Raw genomic sequence first — 23,948 nt, 5'->3', positions numbered from 1 at the left:
GGAAGTCTTTCTCCATGGCCTCTCCGAACTCTTCCCACGCCCAAGTTTTTGCCTCAGCGACCAGCCGAGCTGCCTGACGCTTCGACTGCCGGTAGGACTCCTTCTTCAGCTTGACGGCTTCCCTCACCGCTGGTGTCCACCAGCGGGTTCGAGGGTTGCCGCCGCGACATGCACCGACAACCTTGCGGCCTCAGCTCCGACTAGCCGCCTCAACAACAGAGGCGCGGAACATGGTCCATTCAGACTCAATGTCCCCCGCCTCCCTCGGGACATGTTTAAAGTTCTCCCGGAGGTGGGAGTTAAAACTCCGTCTCACAGGGGACTCTGCCAGACGTTCCCAGCAAACCCTCACAGTACGTTTGGGCCTGCCCGGTCGGACCGGCTTCCTCCCCCGCCATCGGAGCCAATTTACCACCAGGTAGTGGTCCGTGGAGAGCTCCGCCCCTCTCTTCACCCGAGTGTCCAAGACATACGGCCGCAGATCAGATGAAACGACAACAAAGTCGATCATTGAACTGCAACCTAGGGTGTCCTGGTGCCAAGAGGACATATGGACACCCGTATGCTTGAACATGGTGTTTGTGATGGACAATCCCTGACGAGCACAGAAGTCCAACAACAAAACACCACTCGAGTTCAGATCAGGTGGGCCATTCCTCCCAACCACGCCCCTCCAGGTCCCACTGTCATTGCCCATGTCAGCGTTGAAGTCCCCCAGCAAAACGAGGGAGTCCCCAGGAGGGGCACTCTCCAGTATCCCTTCCAAGAACTCCAAAAAGGGTGGGTAATCTGAACTGCTGTTTGGCGTATAAGCGCAAACAACAGTCAGAACTCGTCCCCCCACATGAATGCGGAGGGAGGCCACCCTCTCGTTCACCGGGGAAAACCCCAACGTGCAGGCCCACCCCAGCTCGGCGCCTCTCACTATGTGCAACTCCAGAGTGGAAGAATGTCCAGCCCCTCTCAAGGAGACTGGTTCCAGAGCCAGAGCGGTGCGTCGAAGTGAGTCCAACTATCTCTAGTCGGAACCTCTCAACCTCGCGCACAAGCTCAGGCTCCTTCCCCACCAGAGAGGTGACATTCCACGTCCCAAGAGCCAGCTTCTGCAGCCGAGGATCGGAACGCCAAGGTCCCAGCCCTCTACTGCCACCCGTTGCACAATGCACCCGACCCCTTTGGCCCGTCCGACAGGTGGTGAGCCCATCGGAAGGGGGACCCATGTCGCCTCTTCGGGCTGAGCCCGACCAGGCTCCATGGGCAAAAGCCCGGCCACCAGACGCTCGCCAATGTGCCCCATCTCCAGGCCTGGCTCCAGAGTTGGGCCCCGGTGACCCGCGTCCGGGCGAGGGAAAACGAGATCCAATAATTTCACTCATCATAAGGGGCATTTTGGGCTGCGCTTTTTCTGGTCCCTCACCTAGGACCTGTCTGCCTTGGGTGACCCTTCTAGGGGCTTAAAGCCCCTGACAGCATAGCTCCTAGGATCATTGGGACACTCAAACCCCTCCACCACGGTAAGGTGGCAGCCCAGGGAGGGGCTGCCACCTTAGAGAGAAGGGTGAGGCAAAATGTTAAAACAGAGAGAAGGGGAGAAAAATAGAGTAGAGGAAAACAAGGGTACAAGATAAGATCCTCAAAGTCTGCTTCTACACCTGCAGAAAGTGAGACAGAAATGTACAAACAACCAATGTTTATGACATCACAGAAAAATACGCAGTAGATTTAATAGAAGATTTATTTAGAAACAATCAAAGCTAAGCTCTAGGGTTTATCTGGGTGGAAGTGTATCTGTAAGCACCTGGATGCAAACACCAGAGAGTGCATATGTAAGGTCCCTACAAAAGAATAATGCTCAATAGTGTTTGTGATGAGTGAAAGACCCGCCGAGGCAGACACTGGGGACACCTGAGCCCCAGATATCCGAAAGGACCCCAGAGCACGGGAGCCCAAGCAGGACCAACACAGGGATAGCTACATCCCTCCCAGAGAAGACTGGAGGAGAGCACCCAGACACTCACCAGTGCAGAAGGATAAAATAAGGATAAGATGCTTTTATTTGTCATTATACATACAAGTTACATACAATGAAATTTCGTACATCAGATGGAAGATTAGCCTGAGCTGCTGTGATTGAGCGCACAGGCCACGGTGGCACAGGCACCTGCATGCTCCATCAAAGAGCAAGCAACAACAGAGTGGATCCAGTCATGGGCCTAGAGACCCGAGACCCAAGGGCACACCGCCTCAGAAGAGCCCTAACACTTCCAGGGTGTCCAGGCCCAGTGAAGCAGCCACCACGCAACCCAGTCTCACTCAAAAACGTTTACCTAGAGATATCATCAAAATACATATAACTGGGATGTGTTTCTTAAATATTGATTTTATGAACATGGAAGCAGCACACGTCAGTGACGTGAATGGCTGCGTCCTTGACAACTACCTTGGAAACATAACTGCCTCACAACGTTCTGAGTATGCGCTGAAATCTTTGGCAGAACTAATGAAGGAAAGGTTGTCTCCCTTCCCTGAATGAAGATTCTAAATATATCATGCATACTTTTCACTCCAGATGAAATCAAAATGCATATGACTGCAGATGTTTTGCCTTGTTATTTCATGTACCAGAATCTCGGTGCAAATCGGTGATGTAGGTAGGAAACATCACCTCACATCTTTCTGAGAAAATATTTCGTAAAACTAATAATGGAAAGGTTGTCTACCTTCACTGAACAAAGATTCTAAACATACGTCTCACTAGAAATGTTATCAAAATGCAAATAAACACAGTTGTTTTACTTAAATGTTTACTTTTCCAAAGGCAATGGCAGCCATGTTCTTTTGACACTAGGGGAAACTTGTCACGTGACCTGATCGCAAGCCAATGTAAATGAATAGGCCAGATAAAAAGTAGGACTGAAACGAACTGACGAGCCAAATTGTGACAATACTACATTTCTCCCTGTGGACTAATGTAGATGTTACACATATTTCAGTGAGAGTGGGTTGCACCCTGATGCCCACACATGCAAAAACCTATAAATATACTCTCAATCTAATAATAAACAAGAATGGACACTGTACACATACAGTACATGCACTCAATACACACATCCTGTACTCCCAGGTCCGGGTACCGATACCAAAGAGGGGTAACCAGCCCCAGACCCGGGAGGTGATCCCCTTCACCAGGGTGGAGGAGAGCAAACTGCCTGATCCACAACCCAAGACCAGGGCTTAGCAATATCCTAACCTGGCCAAACCACATTTATACCCCAAACTAAACCCCCCTGCCCCAACCCCAGCACTGATGACCTTCAAACGCATCCATGAGGCAAACACAATTCGAATGAGCTAGCCAACCAGAGCACATGCCACAAACCCAGAAGTGCGGACAAGCCAGTCAAGACAGCCACACCCCATGGCAAGCTTGATGGGCCCCCACCAAGACCGCACAACTCACCCTGGGAAGAGCAGAAGCCTCCGCCCTGAATGACCCCTGAGACTCAATGGCCAACTCCATCACAAACCCTGGCTAAATTGCCCGCTCCTCCTCCAAGCCTCAAAACCCAGATGGCAGACAGAGAACAAGGGTGTGAAAAGACCCCAAGCCTGCCTCTACCTGCTGAAATGTTGCGTTGTTGCATTTAAAACTGCTAGGGCCAGAGAGGGGGACACCTGGGAAAGCCTCCTCACCCCATCCCCAGCAAGCTACTGATGTTAGTGTGCGCCCCCTCCCCCCACTTATCCCACCCAGAACCATCATTCTATATATCTACAAGCAGTTTAACATTTGAAGGCAGGGGTAGGCAACAAGGGTAAGGCCCCCTCTTGGATGCCTCAGGGTGTGTCAGGCCCTACATATTAGTGTCATGAAAATGTTTTCTAAATGAAAGTGTCTACGTTGTGCAATAAAACTGGGAAACTTGTTGGCTAAAGACAGTGGGGAAGGGAAACCCTCCCCGCACCCCAGTGATGCTTCCATTCCCCAAGATCCTACATGTGTGGCAGTGTGATGGAACAGGCAGAGGGAGGTGTCCAGGAATTGGGAGGAGAGGACTGGGGAGCAAAATGCTCTCCCAGAGAGCCAGCTACCCACTTACTCTAATTGGCACCCTTGTTCTCTAAAAACTAAAATCCACCAGGCACCACCGAAATCCATGGGCTCAATCAACATTTGTGCCATATATACTGATAACACATAACTTTTGGTTATAAACAGATACAGGGGTTGGACAATGAAACTGAAACACCTCTCATTTTAGTGTGGGAGGTTTCATGGCTAAATTGGACCAGCCTGGTGGCCAATCTTCATTAATTGCACATTGAACCAATAAGAGCAGAGTGTGAAGGTCCAATTAGCAGGGTAAGAGCACAGTTTTGCTCAAAATATTGCAATGCACACAACATTATGGGTGACATACCAGAGTTCAAAAGAGGACAAATTGTTGGTGCAAGTCTTGCTGGCGCATCTGTGACCAAGACAGCAAGTCTTTGTGATGTATCAAGAGCCACCGTATCCAGGGTAATGTCAGCATACCACCAAGAAGGACGTACCACATCCAACAGGATTAACTGTGGACGCAAGAGAAAGCTGTCTGAAAGGGATGTTCGGGTGCTAACTCGGATTGTGTCCAAAAAACATAAAACCACGGCTCCCAAAATCACGGCAAACTTAAATGTGCACCTCAACTCTCCTGTTTCCACCAAAACTGTCCATCGGGAGCTCCACAGGGTCAATATCCACGGCCGGTCTGCTATAGCCAAACCTTTGGTCACTCGTGCCAATGCCAAACGTCGGTTTCAATGGTGCAAGGAGCGCAAATCTTGGGCTGTGGACAATTTAAAACATGTATTGTTCTCTGATGAGTCCACCTTTACTGTTTCCCCACATCCGGGAGAGTTACGGTGTGGAGAAGCCCCAAAGAAGCGTACCATCCAGACTGTTGCATGCCCAGAGTGAAGCATGGGGGTGGATCAGTGATGCTTTGGGCTGCCATATCATGGCATTCCCTTGACCCCATACTTGTGCTAGATGGGCTCGTCACTGCCAAGGACTACCGAACCATTCTGGAGGACCATGTGCATCCAATGGTTCAAACATTGTATCCTGAAGGAGGTGCCGTGTGTCAGGATAATAATGCACCAATACACACAGCAAGACTGGTGAAAGATTGGTTTGATGAACATGAAATTGAAGTTGAACATCTCCCATGGCCTGCACAGTCACCAGATCTAAATATTATTGAGCCACTTTGGGGTGTTTTGGAGGAGCGAGTCAGGAAACATTTTCCTCTACCAGCATCACGTCGTGACCTGGCCACTATCCTGCAAGAAGAATGGCTTAAAATCCCTCTGACCACTGTGCAGGACTTGTATATGTCATTTCCAAGATGAATTGATGCTGTATTGGCCGCAAAAGGAGGCCCTACACCATACTAATAAATTATTGTGGTCTAAAACCAGGTGTTTCAGTTTCATTGTCCAACCCCTGTATTTTAGTATTACAAATCTACCTTATAGATCAGTAATTGTGTATATTACTGTGAAATAAAAAATTTTGAGGATTAAAATGCTACTCCTCTTTGCCAAGAATTATAGTTGGCAGAGAACACATTAGGGAACTCGGGTAAGTTAAGATCATTCACAGTTGTAGCTCATTTATTAATCTCTTGTAACAAGACAGCATCTGCCTTTAATCTTTTAGCTGGATAAAAATCTTTAACTTTTTCTCTCTGGTGCCAACACCATGCACATTACATGTGAAAAACCTTAGCAGTACCACAGTTGTGCTTGGGAGGCTAAAGTTGGAGAGTTCATGTCCCTATAGAAACATATATAGAGAGATCCAAGTGATCATCATGTTTAGTGCCTGTGGTTATCTGATCAACAGGAGCGAAGCACAGGTATAAGGTAAATAAACACAGGAAATGAATAAGGTGCAGAGAGTGAGAGGGGGTGAGAGATGTAAAGTTATATTATGAAGTATATGTAAAGAGAAAAGAAAAAGCAGAGACTTAAAAGCCCAGCCCTGACCTAACTCACATAGAGCAGTGTAAACATCTTACCAAGCTGTGCATACGCTGAAAAAAACAACTCATAAGATTTACTTAAAAAATATAATTATATAAAAAAGTATTTGCACTCAAATGATTTAAGTAAAATGTAATGCTGCAATATCAAGTAACCCTCACTTGCTAGTATCAAGTGAATTTTACTTTCCATTAAACATAACAGTTGTGAAGATATTAAGTAACATTTACTTAATTACATCCAAGTTGTAAGTTAGATTTATTTTTAAAAATTAAGTAAATTGAACTTCCATTTTACTCAAAATTTTAAGTAAATTTGATATCCTTGTAGAATTTGCTGTTATGAAGTAATTAATCATCCAAAACGGTATGGAACACATTAATTAACTGAAAAATGTTGCATAGTATGCCTTTAAGTAGATATTAATTATTTTGTTGTGCTTGACATTTACTTTGCTTCATTATGTTACATTACTCAATAATATTAGGTAATCATTGCCAGTTTTCTTTAAATAAATGTTACCAAATAAATTGAACAAATAGTCTATACATTTTATATACATTAAACAGTTTATTTTTTATTTTCAATTCAATTCAATTTTATTTATATAGCGCCAATTCATGAAACATGTCATTTCAAGGCACTTTACAAAATCAAAATCAATCAGATTATACAGATTGGGTCGGATTAATCTGACCAACCAGTTTAACAAAAAAGGTAAATACACTATTGTTTTAAATTACCCAATCTTTCATGGGCCAGCCAGAAATTTGACAGACTAACTGGAATCGTACTATTAAAATATGCAATAAAAAATTTTTACAACCCTCTGAAACTGAGTTTCAAGATTCGGTACAAAAATATACTGATATGTAAGATTAAGAATATTTAACTTAGACAAACATGCTCAAAATATTTTCTGGGCGAGGGTCAGAACAGCAACAGCCACTTAAACTTTGAGCAGTGGAGTATAGGTTATGTATGACTCCATTTAAATGAAAAAAAGCATGTACAAATATAGCATTAATATTAAAAGTGCATCTTGTTGTACTGCATTAGAATTTGTACCAAAAAAAGGATTCAATTTGATTTATTTATTTATATAGTGCTAATTCATGAAACATGTCATCCCGAGGCACTTTACAAAGTCAAATCAATTATATTATACAGATTGGTCAAAAATTTCCTACATAAGGGAACCAGTTGATTGCTTCAAAATCCCGACAAGCAGCATTCACTCCAGGAGAAGCGTAGAGCTACAGGGTGAGTCGTCTGCATTGTCCATGGCTTTGCAGCAATCCCTCATACTGAGCAAGCATGAAGCGACAGTGGAAAGAAAAAACACCCATTAGCGGGAAGGAAAAACCTCCAGCAGAACCGGGCTCAGTATGAACGGTCATCTGCCTCGACCAACTGAGGGTTACAGAAGACAGAGCAGAGACACATTGATCCAGTAATCTGTTCTACATTAGATGGTAATTGCCGGTGATCTGTCTTCTCTGGATGATTTCACAGTTAACAGAACGTCAGACCGGGTGTACCTACTATGAAGAAAAAAGAGATAGAGAGAAAAAAGTTAAAATCTGAAATGACAACAGTCATTTCAATGCAATACAATGCAAATCTATTTAAAAAGGGGGACCGGAGGGTGTGTTCCAACTACAGAGGAATCACACTCTTAAGCCTCCCCGGTAAGGTCTATTCAGGGGTTCTGGAAAGGAGGGTCCGTCGGATAGTCGAATCTCGGATTCAGGAAGAGCAGTGTGGTTTTCGTCCTGGCCGTGGAACACTGGACCAGCTCTATATCCTCAGCAGGATTCTCGAGGGGGCATGGGAGTTTGCCCAACCAGTCTACATGTGCTTTGTGGATCTGGAGAAGGCATTCGACCGTGTCCCCCGGGGGATCCTGTGGGGGGTACTCCGGGAGTATGGAGTACCGGACCCTTTAATAAGGGCTGTCAGGTCTCTGTACGACCGGTGTCAGAGTCTGGTCCGCATTGCCGGCAGTAAGTCGGACTCGTTTCCGGTGAGAGTTGGACTCCGCCAAGGTTGCCCTTTGTCACCGATTCTGTTCATAATTTTTATGGACAGAATTTCTAGGCGCAGCCAAGGTGTTGAGGGGATCCGTTTTGGTGGCCTTAGGATTGCGTCTCTGCTATTCGCGGATGACGTGGTCCTATTGGCTTCATCAGGGCGTGATCTACAGCTCTCACTGGAGCGGTTCGCAGCCGAGTGTGAAGCGGCCGCGATGAAAATCAGTGCCTCCAAACCCGAGACCATGGTCTTGAACCGGCAAAAGGGTAGAGTGCCTTCTCCGGGTTGGGGAGGATGTCCTGCCCCTAGTGGAGGAGTTCAAGTATCTTGGGGTCTTGTTCACGAATGAGGGGAAGATGGAGCGGGAGATCGACAGGCGGACTGGTGCAGCGTCTGCTGTGAAGCGGGCGCTGTACCGATCCGTTGTGGTGAAGAGAGAGCTGAGCCAAAAGGCGAAGCTCTCGATTTACCGGTCGATCTACGTTCCTACCCTCATCTATGGTCACGAGCTTTGGGTCGTGACCGAAAGAACGAGATCCCGGATACAAGCGGCTGAAATGAGTTTTCTCCGTAGTGTGTCTGGGCTCTCCCTTAGAGATAGGGTGAGGAGCTCAGTCATCCGGGGAGGACTCAGAGTAGAGCCGCTGCTCCTCCACGTCGAGAGGAGCCAGTTGAGGTGGCTCGGGCATCTGGTCAGGATGCCTCCTGGACGCCTCCCTGGTGAGGTGTTCCGGGCACGTCCCACCGGGAGGAGGCCCAGAGGAAGACCCAGGACACGCTGGAGGGACTATGTCTCCCGGCTGGCCTGGGAACGCCTTGGGATTCCTCCTGAGGAGCTGGCCCAAGTGGCTGGGGAGAGGGACGTCTGGGCCTCCCTACTGAAGCTGCTACCCCCGCGACCCGACCCCGGATAAGCGGAAGAAGACGGACGGACGGACGGACGGACGGACGGACGGACGGACAATGCAAATCTGGAGAACAGTAGACTGGAGAACAGTAGAAATCAGTAGAGTGATAAAAATAGACCCTGATGTCCTCCAGTAGCCTAAGCCTATAGCAGCATAACTATAGAGGTAGCTCAGGGTAACACGAGCCACTCTAACTATAAGCTTTGTCAAAAAGGAAAGTTTTAAGATTAGTCTTAAAAGTAGACAGGGTGTCTGCCTCACGGACCAAAACTGGGAGTTGGTTCCACAGGAGAGGAGCCTGATAGCTAAAAGATCTGCCTCCCATTCTACTTTTAGAGACTTTAGGAACCACCAGTAGACCTGCAGTCTGAGAGCGAAGTGCTCTGTTAGGAATATATGGGGTAATCAGAGGTCTGATATATGATGGATATATATAATATGATCTCTCTTGTTGATTTTCATAAGAACTCTTGCTGCAGCATATTGGATCTGCTGAAGTCTTTGAACTGCATTTTGTGGACTTCCTGATAGCAAAGAATTACAATAGTCCAGCCTTGAAGTAACAAATGCATGGACTAGTTTTTCAGCGTCACCACTGGACAGAATGTTTCTAATTTTGGCGATATTCCTGAGGTGAAAAAAGGAAACTCTGGGAACCTGTTTAATATGGGATTTAAATGACGTCTTGGTCAAAAATAACACCAAGATTTTTTACTTTATTACCAGAGGCCAAGTTAATGCCATCCAGATTAAGTGATTGATTAAGAAGTTTATTTTTTGAGGACTCTGGTCCAAAGATTATAACTTTTGTCTTGTCAGAATTTAAGTGCAGGAAATTTAAAGTCATCCATCTTTTGATGTCATCAAGACATGACTGCAGTCGAAATAATTGATTGGATTCATCAGGATTTATGGATAAATATAGCTGAGTGTCATCAGTATAACAGTGGAAATTAATCCCATGCTGTCTGATAATTTTGCCAATCGGAAGCATATATATAGTAAAGAGAATTGGTCCAAGAACTGAACCCTGTGGTACTCCCCAAGTGGCCCTACAGTTTGAAGAAGATGTATTATTAACATGTACAAACTGGAATCTGTCCGACAGATAAGATTTAAACCAGCGTTATGCTTTTCCCTTAATCCCTACATTATGCTCAAGTCTTTGTAGAAGAATATTGTGATCAACTGTGTCAAATGCAGCACTGAGATCTAGCAGGACAAGAAGAGACACAAGTCCATTATCTGAGGCCATGAGAATATCATTGGTGACCTTCACCAGAGCTGTTTCAGTGCTATGATGAGCTCTGAAGCCTGACTGAAACTCCTCAAGTAGATCATTACTTTGTGAATGTTCACAGAGTTGATTAGTAACTACTTTCTCAAGAATTTTTGATAAGAAAATAAGATTAGACATAGGTCTGTAATTTACTAACTCATCTTGATCAAGAGAAGGTTTCTTAAGTAAAGGTTTAATAACAGCTACTTTAAAAGCCTGTGGTACACATCCATTTACTAAGGATAAATGAATCATGTCTAAAATAGGACCATTGATCAAAGGGAATACCTCCTTAAACAATTTGGTTGGGATTGGGTCTAACATACAGGTAGAAGGTTTAGATGAAACTAGAATTTTAGATAGCTCAGAAAGCTTTACTGCTTCTAAGCAGTTCAGACACTGTGCAGGTTCTAAAGATTCCTCCAACGCTGCCTCACTTACTGAGGACGAGGTAATCATGTTTGGGAGGATGCCAATTATTTTATTTTTAATGTCATCAATTTTATTTATGAAGAATCCCATAAAATCATTACTGCTAAGAGCTAAGGGAATGGATGGATCAATAGAGCTATGACTCTGTGTAAGTTTGGCAACTGTACTGAAGAGAAATCTAGGATTATTTTTGTTCTCAATTAATGATGAAAAATATGCTGCTATAACTCTGCGAAGGGTCTTGTTATACAACAATAGACCGTCCCTCCAGATTAGGTAGGATTCCTCTTGGTGTGTAGAGCGCCATTTTCTCTCCAATTTCCTAATATTGTGCTTCAAGGAACGTAGCTCTGAATTAAACCAGGGAGCCAGCTTCCTGTGAATAATCACATTCTTTTTCAAGGGAGCTACATTGTTTAATGCAGAACGCAATGACGAAGTCATACCGTTAACAAAGACATCGGTTTGTGAATGGGAAGAAACAACATTGCTGCTATCTGCAGGGTATTTCTGCAATACTGACGATATTAAAAGGGGGACAGACTCTTTAAAGTTTATGCAGCATTGTCCGATAAAGATCTACTATAATGAACCCTCTGTTGGGGATGGAGAACTGAGTTATATTAAACTCAAATGTTATTAAAAATGATGAGATAAGACAGGGTTGTGAGGAAATACTGTAAATTCTTCACAATCAATGCCATATGTCAGCACAAGGTCTAAAGTATGGAGCCAAGAGTGCGTCGGTTTATGCACATTTTGAGCAAAACCAATTGAATCTAGGATAGTTTTAAAGGCTACACTAAGGTTATCACATTCTGTGTCAACATGAATGTTAAAATCACCCACTATAATAACCTTGTCAGTGTTTATCACCAAATCAGATAAGAAGTCTGACAGCTGATCCAAAAACTGAGTGTAAGGTCCCGGTGGACGATACAAAACAACATACATAAGAGGTTTTATTGCTTTGCAATTTGGATAAGGGAAACTGAGAGTTAAATGTTCAAAAGAACTGGAGTTATTAATTGGCCTGGGACTAATTATTAAATGAGACTGAAAGATGGTTGCCACTCCTCCTCCTCTTCCCACAGATCTAGGAATGTAGAAATTTGAATAATCGGAGGGAGTTGACTCATTTATACTAACGTAGTCCTATTGTAGCCAGGTTTCTGTGAGACAAAATAAATCAATTTGATTATCAGGAATCAATTCATCAACTAACAAAGTATTTGGAGGGAGAGACCTTATATTTAATTTAATTGTTTTATTTTTTGGTTCAAGGTGAGCCGTATTGATTTTTATTAGATTTTTATAATTTGTGGCTGTACAGTGGCGCAGTGGGTAGCGCTGTTGCCTTGCAGCAAGAAAGACCTGGGTTCGAGTCCACCTGGGTCTTTCTGCATGGAGTTTGCATGTTCTGCCTGTGCATTCTCTCCGGGTACTCCAGTTTCCTCCCACAGTCAAAAAACACGACTGTGAGGTTAATTGGCTTCTCCAAATTGTTCTTAGGTGTGAGTGTGTGTGTGAATGGTTGTCTCTCTGTGTTGCCCTGCGACAGACTGGCGACCTGTCAGGGTGTACCTCGCCTCTCGCCTGGTGAACGCTGGAGATAGGCACCAGCAACCCCGCGACCCCATGAGGGATTAAGCGGTTTAGAAAATGGATTTTTATGATTTGTTCCTTTTAGATCAGGTTTTGATCTGTTAAGTTTTGGCCGTGGGGAAGACATCGTCTGACAGTACAGAAGCTGCAGAGAGGTGTGTTAAACTACTTCTCTGCTTCTTGGTCTGGACCCTGGGTTGTCAGCATTTAGGAGAACTAATAAATCTGGCCAGATTCCTAGAAAGAAGAGCTGCACCATCCAAGGTAGGATGGATGCCGTCTCTCCGGATCAGACCAGGTTTTCCCCAGAAAGTTCGCCAGTTATCAGTGTAGCCCACGTCGTTTTCAGGACACCACCTAGACAACCAGCGGTTGAATGATGACATGTGTCTAAACATGTCATCACTGGTCAGATCAGGCAGGGGACCAGAGAAAATTACGGAGTCTGACATTGTTTTAGCAAACACACCGGAGCAACACCAACTTTAGTGACCTCCAATCGGCGTGATCGGGTGTCATTACCGCCAGCATGAATAACAATCTTACTGTATGTATCCTTAGCCAGCAGTTTCATGTAAGATTCTATGTCACCCGTTCTGGCCCCTGGCAGGCATTTAACTATGGTCCCTGGTGTCTCTAGTTCCACGTTTCTGACTATAGAGGTCCCAATCACCAGAATCGGCTTCTCATCGAGTGTGTCGCTGAGTGGGGAAAAATTGTTAGAAACACAGACGGGTTGGTGGTGACCTGGGGGCTGGAATCTAGAGCTATGCTTCCTACGAACTGTCACCCAGCCGGCCTGGTTACCCGGCTGCACGGGTGCTGCTTCTGGAAGACCACTAAGTGAAGTAACGCTAGGTCTATGTGGCTCCAATTCTGACACCCTCGCCTCCAAAGCTACAAAAATACTACATTTATTAAATGTACCATTATCACTAAAGGAGGCAGAGGAATAGCTAAACATCTGACACAGAGAGCAGGAGACGTAGACAGAGACAGAGAAGCAGACGAGAGAGTAAGGGGGAAAGCCATTATGGAGCTAAAGCTAGGCTAGGCTAAAGCTAGGCTAGCGCTCTTTTACCACGCCACAAAGCAAATTGTGTGAAACACGAGGAGTTGCTGTTGACATGTGTATTCTAATGAGTGCTCTTCATTTACCTCATTTATGGGTGTGACTATAAATTGTGGACCATGCGCAATGTTGTTGTGTGAAGTAAAATAAAGAGGTGGCGTGTGATGTGTCGCTTGTGAAAACTCAACTTGATATAGTAGTGTGCGTTTATTCTCCGACTGTTCCCTGCCCTTAAGATGACAGCGCCAACAGGTTATGGGCCCAGGAGGGAGATGGGAAGTCGATGGCAAAAATTGTGCTTTGATGGAGATGAAAGAAATTATGAGCTGTGGGAGGCAAAGTTTCTGGGACATCTCCGGCTGCATGGCTTGAAAGAAACAATACTGCGTAAGGTGGAGCCGAATGCAGACGCCGATGAAGATGACGACTCGGATGAAAACGAGGAAGCCTACGCCGAGCTGATCCAGTGTCTAGATGACAAGAGCTTATCTCTGGTTATGAGAGAGGCGGCAGATGACAGCAGGAATGCGTTGCAGATCCTGCGATACCATTATGCGGGCAAAGGGAAGCCGCAAGTAATTAGCCTCTACACAGAACTGACATCCCTCGAGAAAGCTGCCAGCGAGACTGTTACAGACTACATTATTCGGGCTGAAACTGCCATTACAGCGCTAAGAAATGCTGGAGAGATGCTGAGTGATGGACTATTGATAGCCATGACTTTGAAAGGTTTGCCTGAACCATTTAAGCCATTTGCTGTTTACATAACTCAAAGTGATGATGACAAGTTAACCTTTGGTGACTTCAAAGTTAAGTTGAGAAATTATGAAAGCACTGAAAAGTTATAAGTTACCATGGATGAAGATAATGTGATGACAGCCAGTGGATTCTCAAGCAAAGGAATGCAGAGACAAAAAGCACACCCAGAGTTTACGTGTTACAGCTGTGGCCAGAAGGGACACAAAGTGCGTCACTGTCTGACGAACTATAAAGGACAAAGACAATGGTGCAGTTTCTGTAAAAACTCCAGTCATAAAGAGAGTAATTGTCGTAGAAAGAAGAAAGTGTGAAACAGGCTATCGAAGGGGATGATCGCTCATTTGTTTTCAAGATGAGTGACAGCCAGATCAGTGGCTTGAAACAAAGAGGACTGATGGTGGACACCGGTGCAACGTCTCACATAATTAATGACCTGAACAAGTTTAAAAAGTTTGATGATGCCTTTCGACCAGAGGAACACTTCGTGGAGCTTGGTGATGGGACGAGGACAAGTGGCATGGCACAGAGGAGAGGCGATGCAGAGGTGTGGCTGCGAGACAGAGAGGGACGGAACATGAAGGTGGCGATAACAAGGGCGCTATACATCCCCACCTACCCCCTGAGCATCTTCTCTGTCAAAGCAGCGACGGCAAAGGGAGCCTCTGTCAACTTTCAACAAGGACACGATCAACTCATCTACAAGGATGGAACCAGGTTTGACATCAGCGTGTAGAAAATGACTTTGCTGACAAAGAAGATGATAAAGTTTTGGGTTGCTATGACATGCAAGAGTGGCACAGGATTTTAGGTCACTGTAATTTTCAAGATGTATATTAAAACTAGAAAATGTCAAGAGACTATCAGTCTTTATTGAGTAAAAATGCTATTCGACATGAGACATCTGCGCCGTATTCTCCCCATCAAAATGGGACAGCTGAAACAAGCTGGAGAACACTGTTTAACATGGCAAGGTGCAGTGGCGGCTGGCCCACAGGGGGCGCTCGGGCGCTGCCCTCTCTAGATGTTGGGGGGGGTCAAAGTATATATAGATTTTAAAAGTATTATTAATTTCAATTTTTACTTAATAATACGTGGCTACATGTAATAGCAATTATTAAAACCCTTCTACTAATTGACTCTACCAATTGACTCTCATTTAACAGCGCATTTCCACCAACACAACATATTTCTCTTCTTCTACACTTGTGGGGCTGTCACTCAAGGAGCCCCACAAGTGTAGCGAAATAACCAATCGTATACTGTTGCTAGGGAAAATTTATAAATATTTGTCCAATCAGCATCGCCAAAATGAATGGCTTTGGGGCTCCTGGAATCTTTGCCCTTGCTACACAGTGATAGGTGTATAGACCATTTCCCGCGCTACATCTGGGTCTCGCTGGTAGGTACAGTACTGTTTTCGCTTACCACCGTGACAAAACGGGTGAATTAGAGCGTACTTTTAGTTTATTTTTGGAATCTAAACAATGCCTACGACTTGTTGTGCTCCCGGTTGCACACAGAGGCATTCCAAATCGTCAGATGTACGTTTCTTTCGTTTACCGAAGGACAAAAAAAGAAGATAGAAATGGATAATTTCAATGAAAAGGATGCAGGCAGACAATCCCAATCGACTGTGGGAGCCATCATACTACGACAGAATTTGCAGTCTACACTTCATCTCCGGTAAATACAACTTAATTTTGCACTAGTCATTGTTCTACTTAAACCATTATATAAATAAAAAATTTGGATATATATTTAAGTCAAGACGTAAACGTTTGTTTCGTAATAATATGCGTACATGTAAAATGTATGTGTAACCCCCATATATGTGTGTAATATTGTCAGTATTAGTTTATATTTTGTTTTTATTGGATTTTGTCTGGTAATTTAATGCACCAGCAAATTGGTTTCTATTTTAATTTTGGGTTTTCTTTTGCTACCAGAAACGGCCAGTAGGTGGCTTGTGAGTTTACCCTCTGGGTTAGACAGCAGAGAAAAACATAGTAGAAGAAGAAACCGTAGCTGGCTGCTGCACGTTGTGCTGAGCTATCCACCTTATTTTTGACGGAAATATGGAGCCCGCGAGTTTGTGTGAGACTTCCGGCCGCTCACTTCCTGTCACTGGATAGCTTGCTGAAAAGCGACACATGCGCCCACCTTGTCTCGAATTATTCGTAAATATGACTTTGAGGAGTACCGGGATCAGTTGTGCAGTTAGAGGATGTCAAAATAATTGGCGTAAAAGAAAGGTTTACATGGCGGAAGAGTGTTGTATTCATCGGCCGCGTACGAGAGCTGAGTGTGGATGTGAGGCGCTCTACGACTTGCACCCCCCGCCGAAGAATGAAGAATCTTATTGTCGTTGGTTGAAAGCTTTGAATTTGAAGAAACCACTGAAGCGACCGTTCGTGTGTTCTTTTCACTTAGTCGACAAGAGACCTACAGCAGACCACCCGAATATCAGATCGTTGATGTTATTACTGATTAACACCTTGCCAACTTTTCCGCTGTGGAGGTACTGATACGCCTCTGTACTCTTGTAGTTGCGCATCGTAGATCCATCCGCACAGAGTGACAATACTACATAGTTAAAAATGTCCTTATATGTAATGTGAGGCCACTTTTTCATATCATCCTGCCACTCACAAATAGTTCGAGGGTGTGGCACTGACCTGCCATTCTGATCGCTTAGCGAATTAGGAAAATGTTGCCACGACATTGATTACTAAATCTGTTAAGCTACTGATAGTTTGCATAGGAAAACGCTCAAACGGAAGTGCGGCACAAACAAGCAGAAGTTGGACCCGATGTTACTTCCGCATTCGAAAATAAGGTGGATAGAACACTGAAAAAAAGAAAGAGAAGAAAGTACTTTATATGATAAATTCTGTTGAATTCCGGTAACGGTTCCTAGAAGAGAAGAGAAGTGACCAGGATTGTTGCAGTTAAATCTGTTTCTGCTGTGATTTTCTCCGGTGAGTGTTGTGGTGTATTTTTGCAACCTGAAATTAAGCTAATGCTAATGCTAAATGGAGTCACAGGCATTACTGCTTGTATGTTTCGACAAGGAAACAAAAGAAAACATAAAACCAATCGGGAGAAATGTGTAACACTGGAATATTTGAATGATTCTCACAGTATTGCATTTTTTATGTACAAACTTATAATGGTTTGCATACAGTGATATGTTTATTTTTTGCAAGCTTGCCATTAGTTAAATATTGTTTTTTGTGATAAACGGGATTTGTTGCTCCTGCATATCTTTGGACTTTAATAGTTAATTAAGTTCTCTCTCTCTCTCTCTCTCTCTCTCTCTCTCTCTCTCTCTCTATATATATATATATATATATATATATATATATATATATATATATATATATATATATATATATATATATATATATATATGCAGGTTGGTTTTTCTTTGGAACCACATTCAACTTGGAACATTGTCCAGCTGCATACAACCGCAGGCCTGGATTGGATGTGCTGAGCTCCAGATTTCCACCCAAGACCTGGGACTGCTGGATCCGCTGCCCGCTTTGTACTGGATTAAGATAGGATTTTGGATCCAAAGAAACACATGACCATTACATTGACTGACTGACTTAAATTTAAAGTATTGAACTAAAGAAAGAACCTGAACAAAAAGGAATCCGGATTAAAAGAAACACACTGCTTGTTATAATAAGAGTGGACACTTTCTGTTGAAAAAAAAAAAACGTTGCACTTCTCTGCAGCAGCAGGGCAGCGCGTCCCACTCAAATGGCTGACATAAAGGGGCGTTCGCAGCAACACCTCCCACTCAAGCTTTCTGCACTTGGACAGAAAGATTGCAAACTGAAAAGGAGAACAGCTTAAATGCTAGGGTCACTGCTCTTCTACAGGCAGCAGAACTACAAGCCGCCTAACATCTCTGCGCAGTATCACACCATTTGGTCTCTCTTTCCGGTCACCAGAAGATGGAGAGTGGGCCGCTGGTTGCTGAGGTTGGACTGAGACACAGCTGCCTGGGGTGACAAGCATTTCAGCATCTCTGACGATGCCCTTTGGGTCGGGAGCTATTGTGACGACTCGGCCAAGTCTAAACTGCCCTCGCAAGGCATTTTGATCACAGAGCCAAACAATATCACCGACAGACACATTTCTCTCTGTGGTGTGCCACTTGGACCTGACGAACAGGTTTGGGCCCGCGAGCTGGCACCATGCTTTCCTGGACTCGTTGACCTGGGTTTGGATCTCTCGGAGACGCTTGTAGGGGTAGTTCTGTAAGTCAAAGGACTTGACATCCCCGCCGTGGGATGCTCAGCCTAGGAGGAGTGAGTTTGGCGTCACGTACTGAACGCAGTCCTCCCGACTTTGCGCTCTTGCGTCAATGGGCCGCTCATTGGCCAGGTTGGCTGCCATCTGGAGGGCTGTGAGGAACTCACTGAAAGTGAGGTTTGTCGAGTTACTCAAACTTTGAAGAGCTTTCTTGGCCACCCTTACAGCAGCTTCTGCAGCTTCATTGCGATGCGGTGAATCAGCAGGGAGCACTTTCCAGGTCCAGCCTGTCTCGTTCTTTGCAGCATATTCTTCCAGGCTTGATGTGTCTTGGCTACTCAGGATGACGAGCCGATCTGTTGTAGTGCTGGGGAAGGCAGCTCCTTCTTGTGCCGCAAGGCAGAGGTCTCGGAAGGCATCCTCTCTCTCGGCCACGGTGACTGTACCAGCCAATGGAACTGCCTCCCACTTTGGTTTTCCCCAGATTCAGCCATGAAGAAATTTCTTTGCTGCCCTCCAGACCAGTGCGAGAGACTTTACCAGTCTGGTTAGGCTGCTGAATCGTTGGACTTTCATTAGGTGTGTAACAACAGCCCCGGCAGGAGGCCTGTGCAGATCGGCAGAGCATGAAATCGGTTCCAGCTTAGGTTCTTTCTTTGGTGGTTTCTCACTGTCCACTCTTTATTTGCTCCAGTTCCCGTTCTTCAGAGATTGACATCTCCTTCCCTCCAGGCTGGCAATTTCCACATCTGCAGCCGCCACACCTAGGCTCGCACGCGGCCCCTATGCTGTCCCACTTCCACCAGTCCATGAAGTCTCGGCTGGTAACAGACGTAATGGCTTGGGTGATTTGAGGTGGCTGCATTGGGACGCGGCTGATGATTTCTCTGTACTCTACAGCTGCTGTGCGCATGGAGCGTGCAAAGTGGGTTCTGGAGCCATGGGCCATGATTTTGACCTCTTCCAGCAAATCTGAATGAGAGCCACCGACTGTTTTCCCAAGGGGCCCATCCCACAGGACCAGGTCACTGACAGAGCGCATCTTCTAAGGGACGAGTTGGCCTTCTTTGTGGCTGATGAGCAGCTTGATTTTGGTGGGATGGACCAGCTCATTTAGAGGGACGTCGGGAAATACTTTTTGCAAAGTCTTGGGCAACACACGGCAATTGACCTCTGCTATGCTGTCCAGCCCATAACACACGAGCTGGTGGGATCTAAGGGTTCCCTTTGGGGTTGCAACCTGGATCTTCAGGAGGTAGCGCTTGGTCTCCACTGTTACTTGCATTCCTCCATCTCCATGGACTATGAGCGTCACATCCTCACTCCTCAACTTCAGTTCACCAGCAGCCTCATGGGTGATGTAGTTTGTGTCGGACACCAAATCTATCAAATTCCCAATCTTCTGGCCAGCATTTGCAGTGACTTCCAGGATCATCATTATGATGGGGAACTCTTTAAGGCCATTTGCAGCTAGTAGACCCCTCTCTGGTACGGCTGATCTTAATGCCTTAGCGACAGAGTTGCAGAACACATTTTGGCATCGTTGAGCAAGATCAGGGGGCAGGCTTGTCAGGAACTGTTCTTGTGTCTCGGTGCCCTTTTTCCATCCACTTTTTGAAGGACTGGGCTTCGGCCTTTGTGGCCCATCTACTTTGCTTCCAGCCTTGGGACAGAGGTAGAAGTGATGACTGCCCTTACAGCCCTCATTCTTGCACAGGAAGGTGGTCTTGCACTCTGCGTAATCATCGTGGACATCGAGACACTTCCCACATGTGCCAATCCTCTCAACTACTTCCTTCCTCTCAGGTACTTTGAGAGTTTTGAATTTCTTGCAGTAGTAAAGTTTCTTTCTGTGGCCCCTCTCTCCACAGACAACGCAGGATGCTTGGGAACACTGGGAGTTGGTGGTCTTTGTGTGCGCATGCTTTTGGGGGACTCTTGTCTCTCTCCTGCTGGAGTCCTCATCCTTCAGTTGGTCCAGCTGCTCGTAAATCTTCTCCTGACTTCTCAGGAACTTGAGAAGCATGTCAAACCTGTCTTCAGGGGAGGCGTTTTCCTCTCTTTCTGACACATGGACCAGCCACTCCTTCTTTAGGCCCTCTGGCAGCTTACTCTCCAGAGACTTTGTGACGAGTGGGTTTTTCAGAGCGCCAGTGTTTCCCAGCCCACTGAGGTCATACAGGGCCTTTTCCACAATTTGTATTAAGTCCACACTTTTCCTAGGTTGGTGACTTTTCACTGGTGGCAGCGCCTGCAGCTCCTCAATGATTTCCAGTGCAATTGCTGTCTTATTTCCGAACCAGTTTTCAAGGACACGGAGAATCTCTTCCGCTGTTCTGTATGTTGACAGGTGAAGGTCCCTCACTACTTTGTCCTCCAGGCTGCTCAACAGCTGAATCTTCTTCACCTCCTTGGAGCCGGTTGGTTCCCCTTGCCTTTGGAGTGCCTCCCATTCTTTCCTCCAGAGATAGAAGTTGCGCTTGTTGCCGTCAAACTGTGGGAGTGCCGTTGGTTTCAGCCTAAAGGCAGGTGACTGGTGTGGCGTTTCCTCTGAGGACTTGGTTTCCAGCTTTGTCTACAGAAGAGTAGCTTTCTCAGAGGTTAACTCCAGTAGTGAGCCTACCTGATGCGCTTCGGAAATCAGGCCGCTCCTCTTCTGGAACCCACCGAGTCCATTGGCGCATGGTTTCTTTTGCAGTCTTTACCAGCCGCTCAATGTTTTTAAGCATTAGTTCATACACCTCCAGCTTCAAGTCAGATGTGCTTGCAGCGAGTCGCTTACACTCCTTTTCAGCTGCCTCTAATGCAAGAGAGAGTTCAGCGCAGCCAAAACTTTGCCACAGAGTCTTCTGAACAGCAGCCTCTACTTCCTCTAGCTTCCGTTTGCAGTCCTTAATGTCTGCTTTATCAGTAGTTTCGAGCTCCGCTTCCTCAGTGAATATTTCCACTTCTTTGTTTGCCTCCATTAGCTTCTCAGCCTCAAGTGTGACCTTGCTAAAGGCATCCCTCAGTTCTTCTGCCGACATTTTCTTGCAAGACTTCAAAAGTGAGTTTGCTTGTCGGGTAAACCTCTGCTTGGCAGGCGTTCTCTCTCTTTTTACCTGTTGCAGAGACTTTGACTCATTCATTTTGGGCTTCAGGAAGAATGGAGGGCTCAGCGTAGACTCAGCAGCAGGCGGGCTGGGTGGGCAGGCTGACTTTGCAAGTTGCAGAAATTTTGCAAGCCGTTTCAGTCAACAATAACAGATGCCTTATTTAGCAAAAAATAAAACATTAATGACCAGGCAACCTTCCACTAACATTAACTGGAACCCACTGCTAATTCTTAGCATTTGATGCCACATTTCCCTCCTCTAAGATCGCAAAGTCATAAATGCATTTAGGAAAGTAACAGTTTAAATCCATCCAACTCCAGGAAACGTTTTTGGAAGACTTCAAAAGTGTAGTGTAAAGTGGGAGGGTATCACTGATCTCTATTTATTCACTGGATTGCTGATGGCTGACCAAAAAACAGAGAATGCACTCAGTGGTTAGACGGGATGGAGTGCGTGTATGAATGAGGGACAAACTGACAACTAGCTGAGGAGGGAGTGAGTGGAATGAAAACTAATTAACCTGAGACAAGTGGAAGCAATTGCTGAGAAAGACAGGAGCTGGGTAATAAACCAAAAACCGAGGATAATAATGAAAACTAGGCGCAGGCAAAATGAGAACTAATACAGAAAACAGACAAAAAATAATGAACAGGCAAAAACAGGACTTCAGAACCTAAAACACAAATAAACCAAAAGGCAGGAAAAGGCTAACTTAACCAAATCATAAACAGGAACCAAGACAGAATATTACAGACTTAGCCCATCCCAAAAGAAGTTACATCTTCATACAAGAGTGGTATTATTTTTTTTAGGTATTTCCCCATTAAACTAGAATAGGGCATAGTGCAGCCTAGGTGTATAGGCTGTTTTTGAATAACTGGGAATTAAAAAAGAGATAATTTTATGTAGCTGCATGTGTCTCTCTCACTTTTACATAGATTAATTTTCTCAAAACCAAATTTAAATTTTCTTTATTTTCTATTTTTTTTACTGGTTTGTTCACTCCCACATTCAGGCAAACATGCAGTCAGGTGGTCAGCATGAGAATCAGTTTTGTTCTATATATGTTTTACTCACTGGCAGCCATCAAGCCAAACGTCTCCTCCTCTCAACCAGGCTCCATGATCCTGGTTTTTGTAGGCAATAAAACCACTGATGATCGCAGGAACTCTGGGTTTGAAGATATCAGCATCCTGGTGCGGACTATACCTGAGCAATGTTCCAAAGTAGTACAGTGTTACCATTTAATCTGAAAAATATATATTCCGGCCTAATATTTGTCAAAGAAATATTTTCTTCAAACCCATAATGTTTTTCACTTTGTGGTACTTGCAGAAAACATAAAGTTACAGATCTGGTCACACATTTGCATATATATATATATATCTATATATATATATATATATATATATATATATATATATATATATATATATATATATATATATATATATATAAATATATACACACACATTTCTTTCCACGAGGAAAATAAAAACTGATGGGATATTAATATGTTTGTTTTCTGGTCCACTCGTTACTCAAAATGTGGCAAACGTCCTTAAAAAAGCTCCCAAATGTCAGCTAGTCTTAGCTGCTATTAGCTTCTAAACACGTTAAATATGACTACGGTTTGTTTAAACGGAACACTTGTTTGTGTTTTGCGCCTCATCCTCCGATGCAATGGGTAATTAAAGAGAAAGCTTTCAAGCTGTGACCTCCATGGCCCAGATGTGCTCCTAACATAACTTATGGTTGTCCATTCCCTTAAAGTGTCCCTCCACAATTTTAAGTTACAAATTCAAGTCTTAATTTTATCTGGAGAAATATTTACATTAATTAAATATTGAGTTTCCAAAGGATTGTTGATTTTCAACGTAACAAATAATTCCATAAAATGTTATTTACTCAAATATTGTATCTAACTGGGAATTGTAATGTGAATGGGTTATAATAAGGGCTCTTAACTCAAACGCATTGACCGTGTGACACACGCATTTCACTGACTTCACACGGTCATTTGCAACACATGGCATTTCTCATGCATAAAGATAACAAAGCCAATCTGGACTACGGATGATCCGTTCACAGCTCTGTCCATCCAGAGCTCAGTCTAGACCCCGCCTTCTGCGGAGCTGTTTCAGCTTGTTTCACAGCTTGTGGCCATTAGTAATTATTGCTGCTACAGTTCATGTTAACTGAGCAGCAGGAGGAGCGAATTTTAAATAATTTTGGTCTTAACCAGTGGTGAAGGTAAGCCGGTACACAGGAGCCCCGTGCCTCCTGTGTACTGTGTACACAGGAGGCAAGGGGCTGCCAGATAAAGCCTTCATTCAGAACAGTCATGGCTGCACGCTGGATCAGAAAACAGACCCGCTAACCAGATGCAGTCTAAAGCACCATTTAGTCTGTTTATAAGTTTCGTATTTATTAAATATGCAGTTTTTAACTGCGTGCACAGCTTTTCT

At 44.6% G+C, this 23,948-nt stretch overlaps 1 protein-coding gene across 2 annotated transcripts in view; it reads right to left on the bottom strand.

Annotated features, from left to right (window-relative positions):
- LOC105920858 (cell migration inducing hyaluronidase 1) overlaps window positions 1-23,948 on the bottom strand; it is a 470,202-nt gene that overhangs the window by 97,860 nt on the left and 348,394 nt on the right. The window contains exon 18 of one of the 2 annotated variants that reach the window (XM_036128814.1): window positions 22,558-22,689. The exons of the other annotated variant lie outside the window; for it this stretch is intronic. Coding sequence (XP_035984707.1) covers window positions 22,558-22,689 — 132 coding nt within the window. The remainder of the gene's footprint in view (window positions 1-22,557; window positions 22,690-23,948) is intronic. 2 annotated transcript variants of the gene reach the window in all.

The sequence above is a fragment of the Fundulus heteroclitus genome, unplaced genomic scaffold, assembly GCF_011125445.2.
Source record: "Fundulus heteroclitus isolate FHET01 unplaced genomic scaffold, MU-UCD_Fhet_4.1 scaffold_121, whole genome shotgun sequence".
Lineage (NCBI taxonomy): Eukaryota > Metazoa > Chordata > Actinopteri > Cyprinodontiformes > Fundulidae > Fundulus > Fundulus heteroclitus.
The sequence above is the reverse complement of the archived record's forward strand: the minus strand, read 5'-3'. Positions and strand labels throughout refer to the sequence as shown.